Source organism: Hevea brasiliensis, chromosome 10 (assembly GCF_030052815.1).
Source record: "Hevea brasiliensis isolate MT/VB/25A 57/8 chromosome 10, ASM3005281v1, whole genome shotgun sequence".
Taxonomy (NCBI): domain Eukaryota; kingdom Viridiplantae; phylum Streptophyta; class Magnoliopsida; order Malpighiales; family Euphorbiaceae; genus Hevea; species Hevea brasiliensis.
In genome coordinates, this window is record NC_079502.1 from 7,083,434 (window position 1) to 7,100,439 (window position 17,006).

At 32.6% G+C, this 17,006-nt stretch overlaps 2 protein-coding genes across 3 annotated transcripts; one reads left to right on the top strand and one right to left on the bottom strand.

Annotated features, from left to right (window-relative positions):
• Positions 1-1,386: 1,386 nt before the first annotated feature.
• On the bottom strand, positions 1,387-4,223 carry LOC110667424 (sm-like protein LSM5). Its single transcript, XM_021828260.2, has 4 exons — positions 4,066-4,223; positions 3,817-3,940; positions 1,993-2,065; positions 1,387-1,627 (listed from the first exon to the last, which is right to left on the bottom strand). Exons 1-4 carry the CDS (start codon positions 4,097-4,099, stop codon positions 1,595-1,597), a joined length of 264 nt encoding a protein of 87 aa, XP_021683952.1. The 5' UTR covers positions 4,100-4,223; the 3' UTR covers positions 1,387-1,594.
• A 1,795-nt stretch (positions 4,224-6,018) lies between these two features.
• Positions 6,019-11,754, top strand: LOC110667453 (uncharacterized). Of its 2 annotated transcripts, none has more exons than XM_021828301.2 (4): positions 6,019-6,259; positions 7,288-9,237; positions 9,968-11,185; positions 11,282-11,754. In XM_021828301.2, exon 3 carries the CDS (start codon positions 9,978-9,980, stop codon positions 11,163-11,165), a length of 1,188 nt encoding a protein of 395 aa, XP_021683993.2. In that variant the 5' UTR covers positions 6,019-6,259; positions 7,288-9,237; positions 9,968-9,977; the 3' UTR covers positions 11,166-11,185; positions 11,282-11,754. The 2 variants fall into 2 exon arrangements, with proteins under 2 accessions (XP_021683993.2, XP_021683992.2); XM_021828300.2 differs by having other exon boundaries at positions 7,288-7,526.
• Positions 11,755-17,006: the final 5,252 nt, after the last annotated feature.

The window sequence follows — 17,006 nt, forward strand, 5'->3', positions numbered from 1 at the left end:
AATAATAAATTATATTAACTTAATATTTTATTATAATATTATCAAAATATATTTCAATCATATTACACTAATTAATTTTAAATTAAATAAACAAAATGTTTTATAAAAAAATATTTTATTAAAATTAATTAAAAATAACTTTTAAATTTATTAAAATTAATGTAAATAATTTATTTGCAGGAAAATAATTTTTTTTAACATGTATATGAGAATAAATATAATAAAGATATACAAAATGAGGATAATACAATAAAATATTTTATCAAATTAATTAATAAATACCTAATTTAAAAACATCAAAATAAAAAGTTTCTCTCTTTCATTATTTCTTTTAACTTATAAGCACAACTTATAAGTTTTAAAAATAAATTAAACAAACAAAATAATTTAAAATTATAAATTATAAGCTAATTTGAGTAGCTTATGAGATACTAGCTTATGAAATAAGACAAACACCTTGATATGGGAACATAAAAAAGTTGTATGCTACTAGTTTGACAAAAACTATATTTTGCCATGAGATTAGTAGTTTCTCATTAGTTGAGAAGATAAACTTACTGGGAAGCTATGCTTTAGATTAATCGATGACAATATAATTTGGATAGTAATCCTCCACCCCATCATCAGAGGCTTCACCAACTTAATGAACCAGCTTGTCTCCGAACGGAGAATCTTCTCTGAACAGTACTCTTTTGGTCAGACGAACATTGTTAGGTATCACCACAACCAGAGCTCGCCACTAAAATATTTGTTTTTTTCTTATATGTTAATATTTAGCCAAAGTTATATGATCATCTCTTCTCAAAACAGTCATATGAATAATCACTCTAATTTCTTTCTTAACCTTGTATTTGGATGGAGAAATTTAAAATATGAAATTTTAAATTTAATAAAGTAAATATTTTGCTCAGTTAATTAGTCATTCGTGCTATTTGAGTGTGAACTTAAAATAATTTATAAAATGACATAACTTCAAATCAACTCTTAAAAGATCAGGTAAGTATGATAATGTTATTTAAAATCCATAATTCGTCAATAATTTATACTAAAATTAAATCTAAATCTCTTATTTATATGTTGGTATCCAAACATAGCCTAAGAAAAAAAATTGTGTGATGACATTTAAGCACTGTAATTTCTGACGATCGGATGCTGACAAGGTTCTTCACAAGCAGCAATATAATGAACATAAGCATGCCAATTGCTTAACAACTACTCTCTGTGCATCATACGAAATTTGACAAGCATATTAAAAATCTATTATGTTTGCCAAACATTCTCCAATCAACCTCTTCATTTCCCATTCTTATCACAGATTATCTCCCATTCTGGCTTTTCACCACTAGAAATAGTCTTCCAATTTAACTTAAAACAAACCCTTACGAGTGTCTAGAAGAGGCAAGAGAAGATATTACACTAATCATTAAAACAAACATCATCCCATACACCATAATAGCTGGAACTACATCCATGGGTAAAGTACAGTGAGAGAAGAAATTCTTAATGGCTAAACTTCTCAATAAAAATGAGAATGTAATCCATCATCAGTTATATGAAGAAAGAAAACTAAAATCAGCATACATCCACTGCGTTTTCATTCTGGATCAGGGGAACCACCAGGAACCAGCTGCATTGCAAAATAAATGTAAGTCTATCTCATCCATAAGTCTATTCTCTTCATTGAAATTGACTAGATAAGAGCCACCATCAAACACCCACACCCCCCCACCCCACCCCCCCCCCCCCCCAAAAACCAAAAAAAAAAAGAAAAACACTTGAAATTCTCATTGCAATGTTTAAGATATCAAAAATATGTGGATAATTGCACTACCCCAATTTTATTCCATATGATTATGACTCATAAGGCGAATGTGTGTATGATTTTTGATAAGCATATTGTTTGGCTTTCATAGCGGCGGGAATTATGACTTTACAACTTGATGGGCCTAAGACCAAACAAAAAAGGAATTAAGCATCTGGTGGTTTACTTACAATGGCGATGTTGTTCCCATTTAGTAGTATCTGATCAAGCTTGGTAATTCGCCGCCCTTCAGCTGTGATTTCACTGTAATATCAATTACGAAACAGATTAAAAGGAAATTCAGAAACAAATATATAAAACCTTTTGACAGTGACAAAACAATGAGTGTTTGTGCAGAGAGGGACAGGGAGAGTGGAGAGAGAGAAAACAACAATAAATGTTAGCTGTTTTATCAGATGATATCAGAAACATCATTGTTCTATAGTAAATGTAAAGAACACAAAATCACTTCTTTAATGGATCGTTGAACAATTTATGTGACATATTTCCTATTTATATATTTTAAATTCTCTTAAATCTCTTGGCATTTGATTGCGTTAACAAGCAAATAGTTTCTCATATTATGTTTCCGGCATTTCAATTTTAACAGTGTATGATATAGATGAGGTACAAAGCAAAACATGAAACCGTCATATCACTTTAACCCTTCTAAAACATTCCTCTAGATTGTTCAACCATCAAATGTTTCCAATCAAAGTAATCAGTTCACTACCTTAACAAACTTGCAAATCAACTATCATTACCACCTTCAGCACATAATATTCAGGCTTCAACTACCTGTCCCATCCAAAAGAGACTGTCAAACATTCAGCCTCAGTGAGTCTAGCTCATTGAAAATCAGAAAAAGGAACCTTCAAACTATCATCCTATGGTACAAATACAGTAAAAAAAAATACAAAACAATAGGCTTGCTTAAACAAAATCAATCCTCATTCCAAACCCAAACCTCTTTTCCTCATCTTTCAGACTTCCCAACCTTAATAACCTCACTATCTATATATAAGACCAAAATCATTCCTTAAAAGAATGAGAAATGGCTATACATAAGTCTTACTGCATTCCAATTGTGCTCAAACCATTCAGTCTCATTATCAACCAATGTTTCATTGGGTAGTTACAGTGTGTTGAAATAGTGGAATATCAGTAATGCATTTTCCAGACTGTATGGCAGGACAGAAAACTAAAAACTTGAAAATATTAGAGATGCATGAATGTCTTCCTTCATCTAGCATCTCCCCAAATATTCCTCACCCCATACACAGACAACAGAAGACTGTAGTGTGAACCAAATATTAACAGAATTAAGTAAATTGGTATAGTCAATCTTATGATATGAACTGAAAGCTGAGCTTAGTGGGCCTTAAATCCTAGTTAAAAAAATGTCCAAATTACTTTATTGTCTAATGATGGCCATAATTAGCTAGATATCAGCATAAATCTTGCACGACATAATCTATACACTTTTAGGTTGAATTTGAAAGTCTCCCTTTAAAAGAGGGAGATACACATGCACCTATTAACCAGCTAATAGTAATAAGATCATATAACTCACTAGAGAACCTAACAATCAGTATCATAAATAAAGGAATCGAGAATGTACTTTAGATTGATATTCTTTTTAATCATTATCAAAAAGTATCTCAAGAAAAGGTAACAGCATACATTGCTATACCATTCAGTTCTATTTTGTGAAAGTCTTCAGCTAAAATTTTCACAATAACAACAACTGCTTTACCACATTCTTAGCATGTTGCACCATAAACTCAAGAAGAATAAACAGTTCCCCAAGTAAAGCAAGCATCAGTTCCTTGATGCCAGAGTTGAAACCCATAAACTAATCCAAATGCAAATTTACAAGAAGATTTTTGCTTCAATTAAAAAATAAATAGCATAACTAAAATACATATAAAACTTAAACACCAGAATGTAATTCTTGCAGGCTAATGTATTTACTTAAACCCTAATTTGAAATAGAAAAACCCAAGAGAACATACTATTCAGTGACATCTTCGAGGACCATGTTTACATAGACATCGAAGCCTCTGAGAGTACCAACGAGCTCCTTGTCTCCTTTCATTATCACCCATATTTTCGACCCTATGCACCTGTCAATTAGCTCTGCAAGAAATCAAAATTCCGAATAAAAAAAAAAGAATAAGTAGTTAGTTACATTTTCCTTGTTGATTTTCTCGAGAAAAAAATGAAAGAGAAAATTAAGAAGAGAGAATTTGGCTATTGCGGACCTGATGGAAGGAGCTGAGAGGGATTATTGGCCATGGATTCAAGGAAGCAAGCTTTGGCAGTGAGCGCTATCCAGAAGCAGTGATCTTGGCCGCTGTGTTCTTCTTTTCACGGCGCCTCTGCCCTTTAATAGGTGGAGAAATTATGAGATGACCGAAATAGCCCCAAAGGTTTCGGTAAATTACTGTTCTCTTCTCGATGACTTTTTGGCCCATCCCATTTGCAGATGAGCGCAACTGGGCATGGATCCAATCAATTAAATTAAATTAAATTAATTGATCAACTCGATTTGATTTTTAATTTTAAAATATTTACTCTATTTAATTCTATTTGATATTTTAAGAAAAATAATAAAATTAAATTAATATAATTTATTTTTAATTAATTAGTTATTATTAAATTTCTAATTAAAATTAAATATAAAAAATATTACTAAAATTATATTAAAATGAATGTAAAATAAGTTTTTTTTTAACTCAAAGTGATAATCAAACTATATTAAATCAAATTCAATAGCTTTTAATTTTATTTAATTCGATTTTATGTATTATAAATTTAAGGTTATTTGAATTTTTTTTTTAATCAAACTTAACGGATTGATACTCTTTGGATTAAAATCAGAATAACATTGTTGAAGATTTTTAAATATTATATGCTTTATTTTTGCAAAATTGAAAATTCTCTCTCCCACATAAATTAATAATCTCTTGGTTAAAATTTTATAAAGTAATAATATTTTATATTATTATAAAAAAATTAGATATATTTTTAATACAAATATTTTTCTTTATTAATTATATTAACATTATAAATATAAAATATAAAATCGATCTCTTATCATTGTACATAAAATTTAAACTATTAACTGAGACACGACCCAACTACTTAATAGCCTATCAACTTAATTGTCATGTGTCAAAAAGATCTAAGTTAGACTACTGAATTATTCACATTCAATATCCACATAGAAAGAAAGAATACCCACAACATGATGCAAGCTTTTACAATTTCTCATTTTATAATAATAATAATAATAATAATTATTATTATTATATATGAGGTTGTTAATTTTTTTTAATTAGTTAAGAATATACGTGATAAAGAATATATTTTTTAATAAAATTATAATAATTTTATTAAAGTATATTAAATCTTATATTCTATATACATGTTATTTATAATTATGTGAAATTTCGACAGACTGACTCAATCACCTTGCACATTCCATTAAACATATTCAAATTTATTTTTTAAATTAATTAAAAAAACACACACACTAAATAAAGATGGCATACATTGTCTAACAAAATTATTGTCGTTTTATTAAATTTTAATTTTTCAATTTATATATTAAGATATATTAATTATATATATTTATATATATAATATATATTGATAGATTTTAATTATTTTTATTATGAAATTTTTATTTAAAATTTTAAAATAATAATAATAAAATAAAATTTAAAATAATTAATAAAAAATTAAAACACTACATTATTTTTATATATTAAAATTAATATATATATATATATATATATATATATATATATATATATTAGACGATATTCCTAAGAGAATGATGTATAATATTTTTTTCTATAATATTATTACATAATATTTTTATAAATTATTTAATACTTATCTTATTAAAATAAGTAATTATTATAAAATAATTTATAATATATTAATAAATATTAATATTATATGTTTATACATGTATTATATATAAATAAATTTTAATTTTTTTTATTATGAAATTTTTATTAAAAATTTTTGATGGTGGAAGCAATAAAAATAAAGTTTAAAATAATTAATAAAAATAAAAATATTATTTTTTATATATTAAATTAAGAATATATAAATTAAAATTATTAATAATTATGTATATTAAATAAAATAATTTCTTAATTTATATATTTTAATTAACATTTAAGCCATATCTAGAGGGATGCCACCATTTCATTCTCCAACAAGAAGGCGGTTGTAGGCTTCGTCTGTGACTACATCTCTCCAAGTCCAAGTCCATTTCCCTATTTTCCATTTCCTTAGTCTATATAAACTTCAAAAGCTCAATTTTCTACAATTTTTCTCTCTTTCATCCCGATTTCACACCCTACCTTTCTATATCTCAGCGAGTCTTTTACGCAACATCCCTAGAGATCGCATCCCCAGGAATTGAACTCCTTTTGCTTTGTAATTCCTCGAACCTCTTTTTTGTTTTTTGTAATAATTTAAACGTTTTCCTCTAATTATGTTTTGTTGGTTTGATTCTGGTTCAGATTGATCTGTGTTTAATTGGGTACTTTTTATTTTAATTTTAATTTCTCTCTCTCAAACAAAGTAAGAATCTTTAGGTGTTTGGCGCTTGGTATGCATCGGATTAGGTAATTTTATGGGGGAAAAGGAGTGATCGGATTCGATTTGGGGGCTTATGTAGTTTTGATTGTAGGGTAATTAATTTCGCTTAAAAAACTATGCAATCTCGGAATCTGAGAATACCAACAATTGGACGTATGCCTTCCTTCATTTTGTCTGTTTACATGGTAAATCCAGTGGATTATATTGAGAATTATGTTGTCTGGTGCAACTGGATGGGTAGTTTATGCAGTTATTTATGTGTTGATTTATGTTTCATTTTTGTATGTGATGAGGAATGAGGATGGATGTTTGGGATCCTTGTGTACTACAGTAACTACGATAAGCATGATGCTCGATCACCCTGTCAACTGGTTTTTCTTGCTTAATTGCGTGCTAATAATAGGCATTTTGGACTTTGTTTACTGATGAATATACTTTGGATCAGATTAAAACACATTTGTACTATTTAAGTAATGGCCGTCCATCACTATGTTGGCCATTTTATGTTAATTATGTTGAAGAAGATTCTATGCCAATTGTAAAGTTTCAATTGTTTTAGGGGTTTTGCACTGGTTATGCAATTTCAACTATTTTTATCATGTGTACTGATGCAATGCCAGAAGTGTGTTCTCTCCTGGCAAGGCAAGAATGCTTTAGGATTTGTTAATTTCATAAGCTCTGTTTAAGTTTAATTTTGAATTGCTAGCGTGTTTTTTGTTTATTACTTGCATAATTTGTATTCCCTATGTTTTTGTTTTTCTGCTTGTATAGATTCTTGTTTTGTTTTCCTGGTTGCTGATGAAATTTTTTTATTAAGGTCCTGTGTCTGTGACCATGACTTCTGTTTTGTGGTATAACTGCAGGTTTTATGACTCATTGGTAACTTATTCGCCCAAGAAGTAATTATTAAATTATTTATTGAAGGTTGTATTCCTGGAAGTTTGTAGGTCTAAGCATTACTGCTTTAATTATCAAATTCTCTGGAGCATTATAGTGATTTTCTTTATAAAGTCAAATAAAAGATTCTGTAGTTTTCAATTGCTTATACAAGTAAAGCTTCAGAAGCTTCCAGTGAGGAATTTCTGTAGTGTTGCTCGCATTGGTAAGTATATATGCATTTTGAAAGACAATTGTTTGTAAGTTTGAGTCTTGCCCTTGTTCCGTTTCTCATTATGTTTATTACATTTTTTATGATATTGGTTTTACCATGGATTTCTTTTTCCTTACATAGTTCTATGTCTAAGTAATTTTTATAATGCCTTATTTACTAGCTTTTCAAAATTTTCATAAACAGTAGAAATTTGCAACATGAGGAGCTAGTTAAGAATATGGAAAGATAGGAGCAAGAGAATACCACATTGTCAGTTCTTACAACAGTGTTCTTTGTGTCATAGCTTCACTTGGGTTTTGTAAACAGAATAATCTAGTGAAATTGGGGCAGAGTGTCATTTGTCTTCCCACTTAAAGTAAGGACAAGGTTAACAGGAAGGTATTTTGGGAAAGCTAGAGCAGACTGCTGTCATCTAATATTTCCAACTTTTTGTTATTCTAAAAATATGTGTTTGTCAGTGAGGAATTCTTGAACTCTCTTGTTACATGCGGCAACTAGCACATAGCTATTCTAATGAACAAAATCGAGGCTACATTTTTTTGGGCAATTTACTTCTTTGAGATATGAGATGATTTAGTTACGTGCTTAGGGAACTTCATTTGGATTCCAAACTCTCCACATGGAGTGGATTTTTAATTGGTTATTTTTCATTTACACAAACTTCAACCAGCACTTTTAAGAGGCTAAAACTTTCTGTTGATTTTGATAATATCTGTTGAAGGCACACCTGTTTTTGAAGATGCGGCCTTGTTGTGGGCAACTTCATTTGTTAATTCCTTTCTTTCTTATTTTGTATATAATCTTTCAAGGGAATGTGCAATAATTCATTGTAGTTTTAATCAACAGATAGACTTTCTTCACAGAGGATATATTCAACACACCAAAAAAAAAAAGTAAAAGAAATGAAGAGTAGATATGCTTTTAATTACATATGACATTTAAAAATGGTGAGATAACATATGGATTTAGGTTTGAAGATGAATTCTGCTAATATCTTCTTTCTTTTTTCCCTCTCCCTGCTGTAGGAAAATTTTACCTTATTTTGTGCTTCTACAAAATTCACAGTAAAAAGCTATAATTTGTATCTAAGACTCCCTCTCACATGCATAGGAAAATGGGAGAGTCTCCAGCGTAGCAAATCAGTTTACCCTTTTTTTTTCATGTTCTCTCGTAATTATGTTTTCCCTCCCTTGTAATTACCTTTTCTCAAAAATGCAATTTTTTCTATAAAAAAAAAAGTATATGGATTATTTATTGCATGTTGTGGAATCAAGTTGGTTTCCATAAAATAATCGATCATTAGGAACTATTAAGTGCCCAGTTCAAGCAATAATATGCTGAAGAATTAAAGAATGGTTCCTTTTTGTATGAAAATCAGTTTGGAATTTTCATAATCAGTGCCCACATTTCAAAAAAAATTTTCCCCTGAATTTTATTGAGTTTTTTTTTTTTGGGTATATTTTGGGTAGCCAGGAAGATGTATAGGTGAAAATGAAGGGTCAGAAGGGGTGGATGGCCATAATAGGATAGCCTAAGAATTATTTGTGTTTCTAACATTTCTGTGAAGTTAAGAGACTCGAAATAAGAAAGGTAAGAGATGTCATATTGGGATGTTCCAGCTGTGCCATTAAGAATGGTGAATGTACTGGTGCTGATGGTGCCACAAAGGAACAGAAGGTCAAATAGAAGTTTGGTCAATATGGTGAGAATAAGTTGTGTCTACCATTGCAAATTATCATGTTGAATATTATCTTCTTCTGAATTGTTGTTTTAATCAATAGCACTGCAGTGCTGGGTTTTCTACTGAAGAAAAATGTATTTTAGTCGTATTTTATTTTGTTTGGTGGTTTGCTAGAAAGGTACTTGAATGTGGTGGGATGGACTTCTCTCGAGGTTTAAGATACATATATGGTCTTGATGTGCTGGTTTAGCCTTTGAACCATCGAATTAAGATATTATTGTTAGTTCGTTACGATGTCTAATTGTCTATTGACATTGGTCGCCCCTTGGTTTTTCTCAATACCTGATGGTAGAAGTCCACATTATTTTGACTGATCTTGATCTAGCACCATTACTGTATTAATTGTTCTCTTGAATCTTATGAATATATACTGTTGCCATCAATGTTTCAAACTCATCAAGACTTGTATGATACTCCCTTTAATTACTGTGGTCAAACTTTCAAAGTGCTATCAATATATACTGTTGCCATCAATGTTTCTAATTCATCAAGACTTGTATGATACTCCCTTTAATTACTGTGATCAAACTTTCAAAGTGCTGACTCTTACTGCCAATAATGTTTGGTTATGGGTTCATTGATTGGCACTGAACATTATTGACAGCAGTAATGCTGTTCTTCTATTAACAGTGAACCATGTTGAATACTACTGGTATTCTAATAAGTTCCCATGTTGAGTAACTTATTACAGTGATTTCAAGATGGCTGGTGTGAAACGAAGACTTTATTCTGATTCAGATACCCATGCCCTTCACAAAGAATTAGATGAGGTCTCGTGTCCTATCTGCATGGACCATCCACATAATGCAGTTCTCCTACTGTGCAGCTCACATGAGAAGGGCTGCAGATCTTACATTTGTGATACAAGTTACAGGCATTCTAATTGCCTGGACCGCTTTAAAAAATTAAGGGACAATCCTAGGAGCGATACAACCTTATCCAGTTCTTTACCTATCAACTCATCCAGTTCTGGTAATACTTCTGAAACAAGCTTGCCTTTGAGAACATATGGGCTTGATGCTAATGAAAATCTGAACCTAAATGAAAGCAATGATGTAAACTCCTCTGGAATTCCTGAGGGGCTTGTAGAAAACAATATCCAAGATTCTAATAGGCTGTTAGAAACACGAGAAGGCATTTTGCAAGCAGGTGATTCTGAGTCATTTCGTGATAGGATTGAACTTGAAGAGGCTGACACTGAGAACTCATCAGAGTCTGGGTTGAGTTTGAAATGTCCTTTATGCCGTGGAGCTGTACTAGGGTGGGAAGTTGTAGATGAGGCCAGAAAATATCTGAACTTGAAGAAGCGAAGTTGCTCTAGGGAATCATGCTCATTTGTTGGAAATTACCAAGAATTGCGTAGGCATGCTAGGAGGGTTCACCCAACAACTCGACCCTCTGATGTTGATCCATCCAGAGAACGAGCTTGGAGATGCCTTGAGCGACAGACAGAATATAGTGACATTGTCAGTGCCATTCGTTCGGCCATGCCAGGTGCTGTTGTAGTTGGGGACTATGTGATTGAAAATGGTGATAGATTTTCAGTTGAAAGGGAAGGTGGGGCAGGTGAAGTTAATGCCCCATGGTGGACTACTTTCTTCTTGTTTCAAATGATTGGCTCAATTGATGGCGTAGCTGAACCAAGGGCTCGGCCAAGAGCTTGGACAAGGCATCGTCGAGCAGCTGGAGCATTACCCGAGCGTCGATTCCTTTGGGGTGAGAATCTATTGGGTCTACAAGATGATGATGAAGATGACGATGATTATTTGCATGTATTAAGTGATGCAGGTGAAGATGGTTCTCCGATCCCAAGAAGACGTCAAGATGCTTCTCCGATTCCTAGAAGGCGTCGGCGTTTGACTCGGTCAAGGTCTGATGATCAGTCATGAAAGATGATGGCAATTTTCTGGTAATTCTCTGGTTTCTTGACACAAATTTTCTACTGGAATTGAATTACCGATAGCCATCCGCTGACTTATTGGCATCTTTACTATTAATGTACCAGTAATTTGCAGAAACTGCCAGCAGAATCATTATGGTGATTAAGTATCTGGGTGTCTGCTAACAGTCTGCCAGGGATGATGGTTAAGCAAAGAAAGATTTGTTCAACGATTATAAAGGGCAGATTCTGTTTCAACTTTGTTGGTTTGTTTACAGGGGAAGACATGGTTACAAGAAAGATGAAAGATCACTTAACCATTTTCTTAGCCCTAGGAACATTTCTATTTCAGCCGGAATTAGATTTGATTCCTCCCAAGTTCTATGATGGATCTTGAATTGTATAATTTGTTCGTTTGATGGTTCCCCACCTGCCACTATGTGTTGAATCAATGGTGGGTAGCAAATCTAAACTGATGGGGAAATTAAATTGTTGTATTTTTCTTTTTCTTGCTTTGAAATTGGATATTATTCAGATTTCTTGCTTTGTTCGTTGTAATTGTTAAAATTGTGTGGTAGATCGAGTTCACTATTGGATTTTGTGCGGTGGAGTTGCATCTTGCATGTGTTATTTGTTATATCTGCTGAGTTTAGGGGATGACAAACTGTTTTAGCTCCCGATCGGAACGCCAGTAGAATTACTGGGTACGTAGATGGATATGTCCATCGATTATTCAATTTTCAGGCTTTGGCTTGGGCCCTGGTTTGCGATGAACATGGCCTCTCTCGGTGGCGGTGGGGGTGGGGATGGGGTTTAGGTTAGGTTGTAATGACAAAATCGCATTCTGGAGTTGTTTCATTTGTCGATCGACGTAGTTTAGCTTTCAACCGATATGGAATGAGCAAAAGCTAAGGAATGGACGTCTGGATGGTGTAAAGAAAGAATTAGACAAGGACTACTGGCCCAGATTTGTGACACTAGAGAAGCAGAGTGCGGCGCAAGGGTCGGGTTGTTAGTTTACCATAAATAAAATAGTTCTATTAAACAAACTGATTTACATTCGAGTAAATATTTTGCTTTATACATTTAATTAATGATTTGGCATTCTATTTCATAGCCATGGATAATGGACGAATTCAAGCTGTGTTAACAAAATGTGAATGGACTTAGTGGGTTGGTCCAGTGAACTGATGATTTAGATATAAAATCAGATTGATTTTCTCATGGAACTAAATAAGCAGTTAATTCAAAAAAAAAATCGAATGATAATAGTTGAACCAATGACCATTAACCTAATGAACTATTGACTAGTTAATTTAAATTTTTTTAAAATTGAAAAATTTTAAAAATAGAATTATTTATATTTTAATATTTTAAAAAAATTAAATTTATATTTTATCACGATCCAAATTCTAGGCCGGACCGGTACTAGGACTTGGATCGACATAAGGCCCTCAAAACTCATAGTAAGTCTAATTATTCTCTAGTCCAACCTCAAAGCCCATATTCAATTCCAATTTCAAAAAATTAATCGGACAGAGTCCGGCTATAAACTGGACTACCCAATGGGGAGTTTTTGACTCACCCTACCTGTGTTCACAAAATAAAATCATTTAGAGAGCTCAATTCACTTTTACAATCATCAACTTAATATGATCACTAGGAGCTCAACCCCCTTCTCCACATAACCCATTCACTCAGCTCTTTTATCCATATAACTCATTCAATCCACAAATCTACATATATAGAATCAATAAGTTACAAATTTTAAATAATAATCTATTACAGTCCTAAGTCAAATAAAATATCTTCTAACACATGCGGAGTTCTAGAACTTTCAAAATTTACAATACAAACATAGATAGAGCAACTAAGAGACCTGCGAGATAGGAAGCAGGTTAAACACAAGTAAGAGTCCTCCTGTAGCATGGAAAAAAAATGAGTGAACAAGAGTGAACATTCGACTCATAGAGTAAGATATTGATTTTACATACAATTTCTATAACTACCTAAGAATGAATGCAACACCTTCACACAGTTCAAACAGGATAAGTCATAATCACATCAAAAATAATCTGGAGCACTCAAACACCCGTGTGTCACATCTATACTTACAAATATATATACGGGAGCTGATCCCTATACAACTCTCTTTAACTCCAACCTCTGCCAGTGAGATTAACTCAAAGCCAGACTTTCTCTTAATATCCAAATGCGGGAGCCAGCAAGATCAACTCAAAGTCGTGCCTATCCCGACTTACCTATAATAACGATCGGATCCCAACGAGTCAAGCTACAGCCACGTCTGCCCGTCCTATCCATAACCATATATGCATCACATACACACCCACTCACGCACACAACTCCAATCGCCATAAAACAACAATCTCAACAATATCATCAAAAGCAAATACAATATAAAGCGTGCCTAATGCTTACTACATATATATATATATGTATAAGTGATGTGCGAATATGCTTTGAATATAATAATATTGAAATTATAAATAAAATTAATATCTATTCATAAACTAATCAAAAGTCACTGCAGCGGCTGGGCGAAGGAGAAAGGCTGACTCGGCTCACCTAAAAATTATATCACAAATTTATCAATATTTACTTAAAGCAAAATTTTAAAGAATCAATGGATATTCTAAGTTTTGCCAAAAATTTGACAAAGTTTCTTCTATATTTAAGACCTACCCAACCTGCAAAATGATCCAAATAATAATTCTAAATCACATCTTCCATATTCACATCTCATCAACATCATATGGCTCCTCCTGGCCTATCAAACCAGTCAAAAATTATATAACTATACATAAAATAATTATTTAAAATTCAGGGTATTACATTCTTCCTCCCTCACATAAAATTCATCCTCGAATTTTATACAAGATAGAACAATGACACATAGTCACATATCAAATAAATATAGATATTTGCTGTGCATATCCCGCTCTGACTCCCAAGTGCATTCTTCCACAGATTGACTCCTCCACAGGACTTTAAATAGGGATCTGCCTTGACCGAAACTGTCTCATCTGATAGTCTACTATGGCTACTGGTTTCTCCTCAAAGGTCAAATTCTCATTTAACTCCACTATATCTGGTTGCAGCATATGAGAAAGATTGAGAACATACTTTCTAAGTATAGAAATATGAAATACTGGGTGGACATGAGAAAGGTTTGGTGGTAACTCTAACTGATAAGCAACTGCTCTCATTCTGTCCGTGATCTCAAAAGATCCTATTTAACGGGGTGCCAACTTGTCTTTCTTTCTAAATCTCATAACCCTTTTCATAAGAGAAACCTTCAAGAACACATAGTCATCTATTGCAAATTCTATATCTTTTCGCCTTGGATCTACATGGATGGTTAAAAATGTTTTACATCTATCTGCCCTTGTCGTAGTATGCCAATTACCATCCTCCTTTTGAGACTAAACCGTCACATTTGGCTACTCGTTTGTCTTTTTCTGTCATCTCTAGTACTCACTATAACTCCACTGCGCTTGACTTGATGTCTCATAACTTCAATGAACTTTGGCACTTACCTCACTTTCATTACGCCCTAACGTGTCTCTTAGTGACTTCAGTCCCCATTCCTCTGTTTCAATAATCTCTGCTCCTCAAGGACATGACTTATGTTTCTTATACTATAGTATCCTGTGAGATGCTTTCCTGTAGCACCTATCATATGCATCTCGTTCGAATTCTTTACTTGTCCTATGACCTCAATGGTCAACACCTATGCATCTTCTCATCCCCCATGATACTTTGAATTTCTAATCTACTTCATGTCATTTCTAAGGTCCTTAGACTAACTCCTGTCAATCTTATGTAACTAGTTATGTAGAGTTCCATGCAAGTGCCAAGTGTACCCTACACCATCTATCAACATTGGAAAGTGAACTGCGTCTCTTTTCCTATATGACAAAAGTTTTTGCATTCCCTGATAACCCAGTTAACATGAACTTATCATTTTTCACTCCTTCTCTGGAATGGAAGTATCTTGACTTCTTCCTAAAGCTTCTTATTATGTGATGTACTTTCTGACACATTAGCACTTAGATCGAGGCTCCACTACTCCTTTAATCTATCATCTCATCATAACTTATTTTAAATATCCCTTAGTGTGTCCCTAGCATACTTATTCCTCCTTATTCTTATCATTGTAGCCAACTCTACCTAGCTTTCCTCCTATTCTTTGGATCTTATCCATTTCCTTTTTCTGTTTTTGCTATTATTGATATCTTTTCAACTTATTGTACTTATTCTTTAACCTTTGTCCTCTCTCACTCTTATACCTTTTTCCTTCAAGGATGTCCATCCCGTCATTAACTTCAATCTTCTTTTTATTTCTTAGTCCTATCTTGATTACTAGTTCCATTACTTCTGGACTTCTAACCTTATGATTGGTTCCTACCAGCACATCTTTCACATTATGTAACACTTGTAATTGACCATAGAAAATTCTTCTTGTATCTCTTTTCCCAACTTGACCATTAGAACATTATCATCCCCTACTACCCTTTGTAGGAAATCACTCATCATGGTTAGATAGGAGCCCTTGAAACTATAAGTTCTACCTGAACTAACATGGATATGAGAAATGTGTGCTATGCTATAATTCCAGATAAGATATTTTACGTGTTCGTTCTTCTCAATATAATCACATATATTGCCCATGGCTCTCCAAATTTTAGCCTCAAATTTACCCATCAGCAATAATTTCATCCACTGAAACTCATCCATAAATAGTACTTCCTTTAGCTTATAGTTTAGAAGGGTTGCAAGCCCTAATAACTAACTCGATTTAACTCCTGTCATTACTCTAATCATCCTTTCATACTTAACATTAGGTACACACTTGATGTCATTTTCTTTTAAGGAGAATGTGTACGGACTAGTGCCTACCAAATTCTTAGATACTGGGTCACCTCAACATAACTTCCCTTACTTTTTATAGCTAAAAGTACAAGCTAAACATGAATAAAAAGAGAAATCTCCTCCTATAATCATCAACACACTGTTGTCTGTAGAATAATGTTTAACCCATGTCTCTTGGTTTTCTTCTTGAAATTTCATCATCTCTTTCTATAAGATATCAGCTGTAACAATCCTTATGTTGTATAACCGATTTGCTCGACATATCATCTTAAGTTTTACTATCTCTATTTATACTTTATTTTTTTTTTTACCTTTTATGCTTACCCTCTTTCTTTTGCATTTCTATATCTTACTGTATTCTAGAAGATACCTCTCACTAACCGACTCTTTTAGAATTGATTCCAATCATACTTACTACCATAACTCTTATCCTTGTACTTTTCAGTGACTTGTGACTATCACTCATATATTTCTCTTCTGGCTCTATCTCCTACTGTCGTTCTGTCACTTATTTTTATTTTTGTTTCCTTATAAAGTGACCTTATTGGTCATACTGAAAATGCTTACCTAACCCTTGATCACAAAACCCTTAACTGCTATCTCACCATCTCTACTCAGAACTTAAGCCTATGTGCCATTTTCCACCATCCTTTTTGTTTGTCACGCCTATTTAAACCATTAGGTTTACTTTTATTTAACTTACTATTTATTAGTTCAATCCTTTGCCTAATAGGATAATTCAAGACACTATTGCACATCCTATAGCTTTTGTTTGCTCTGGTTACATTCCTCAACTAACTTTTCTCATACTGTTAGAAGTTTAAATTAAACCTATCACATTGTTACCTACTCCATCTTAGGACCAGGAATAGACATAGTCTAATCCATATCATGCAACTCCATGTTTTGGTTCCTGACACTGCCCGAATTATGACCTGCTCTAAGTCCTATACTTTTG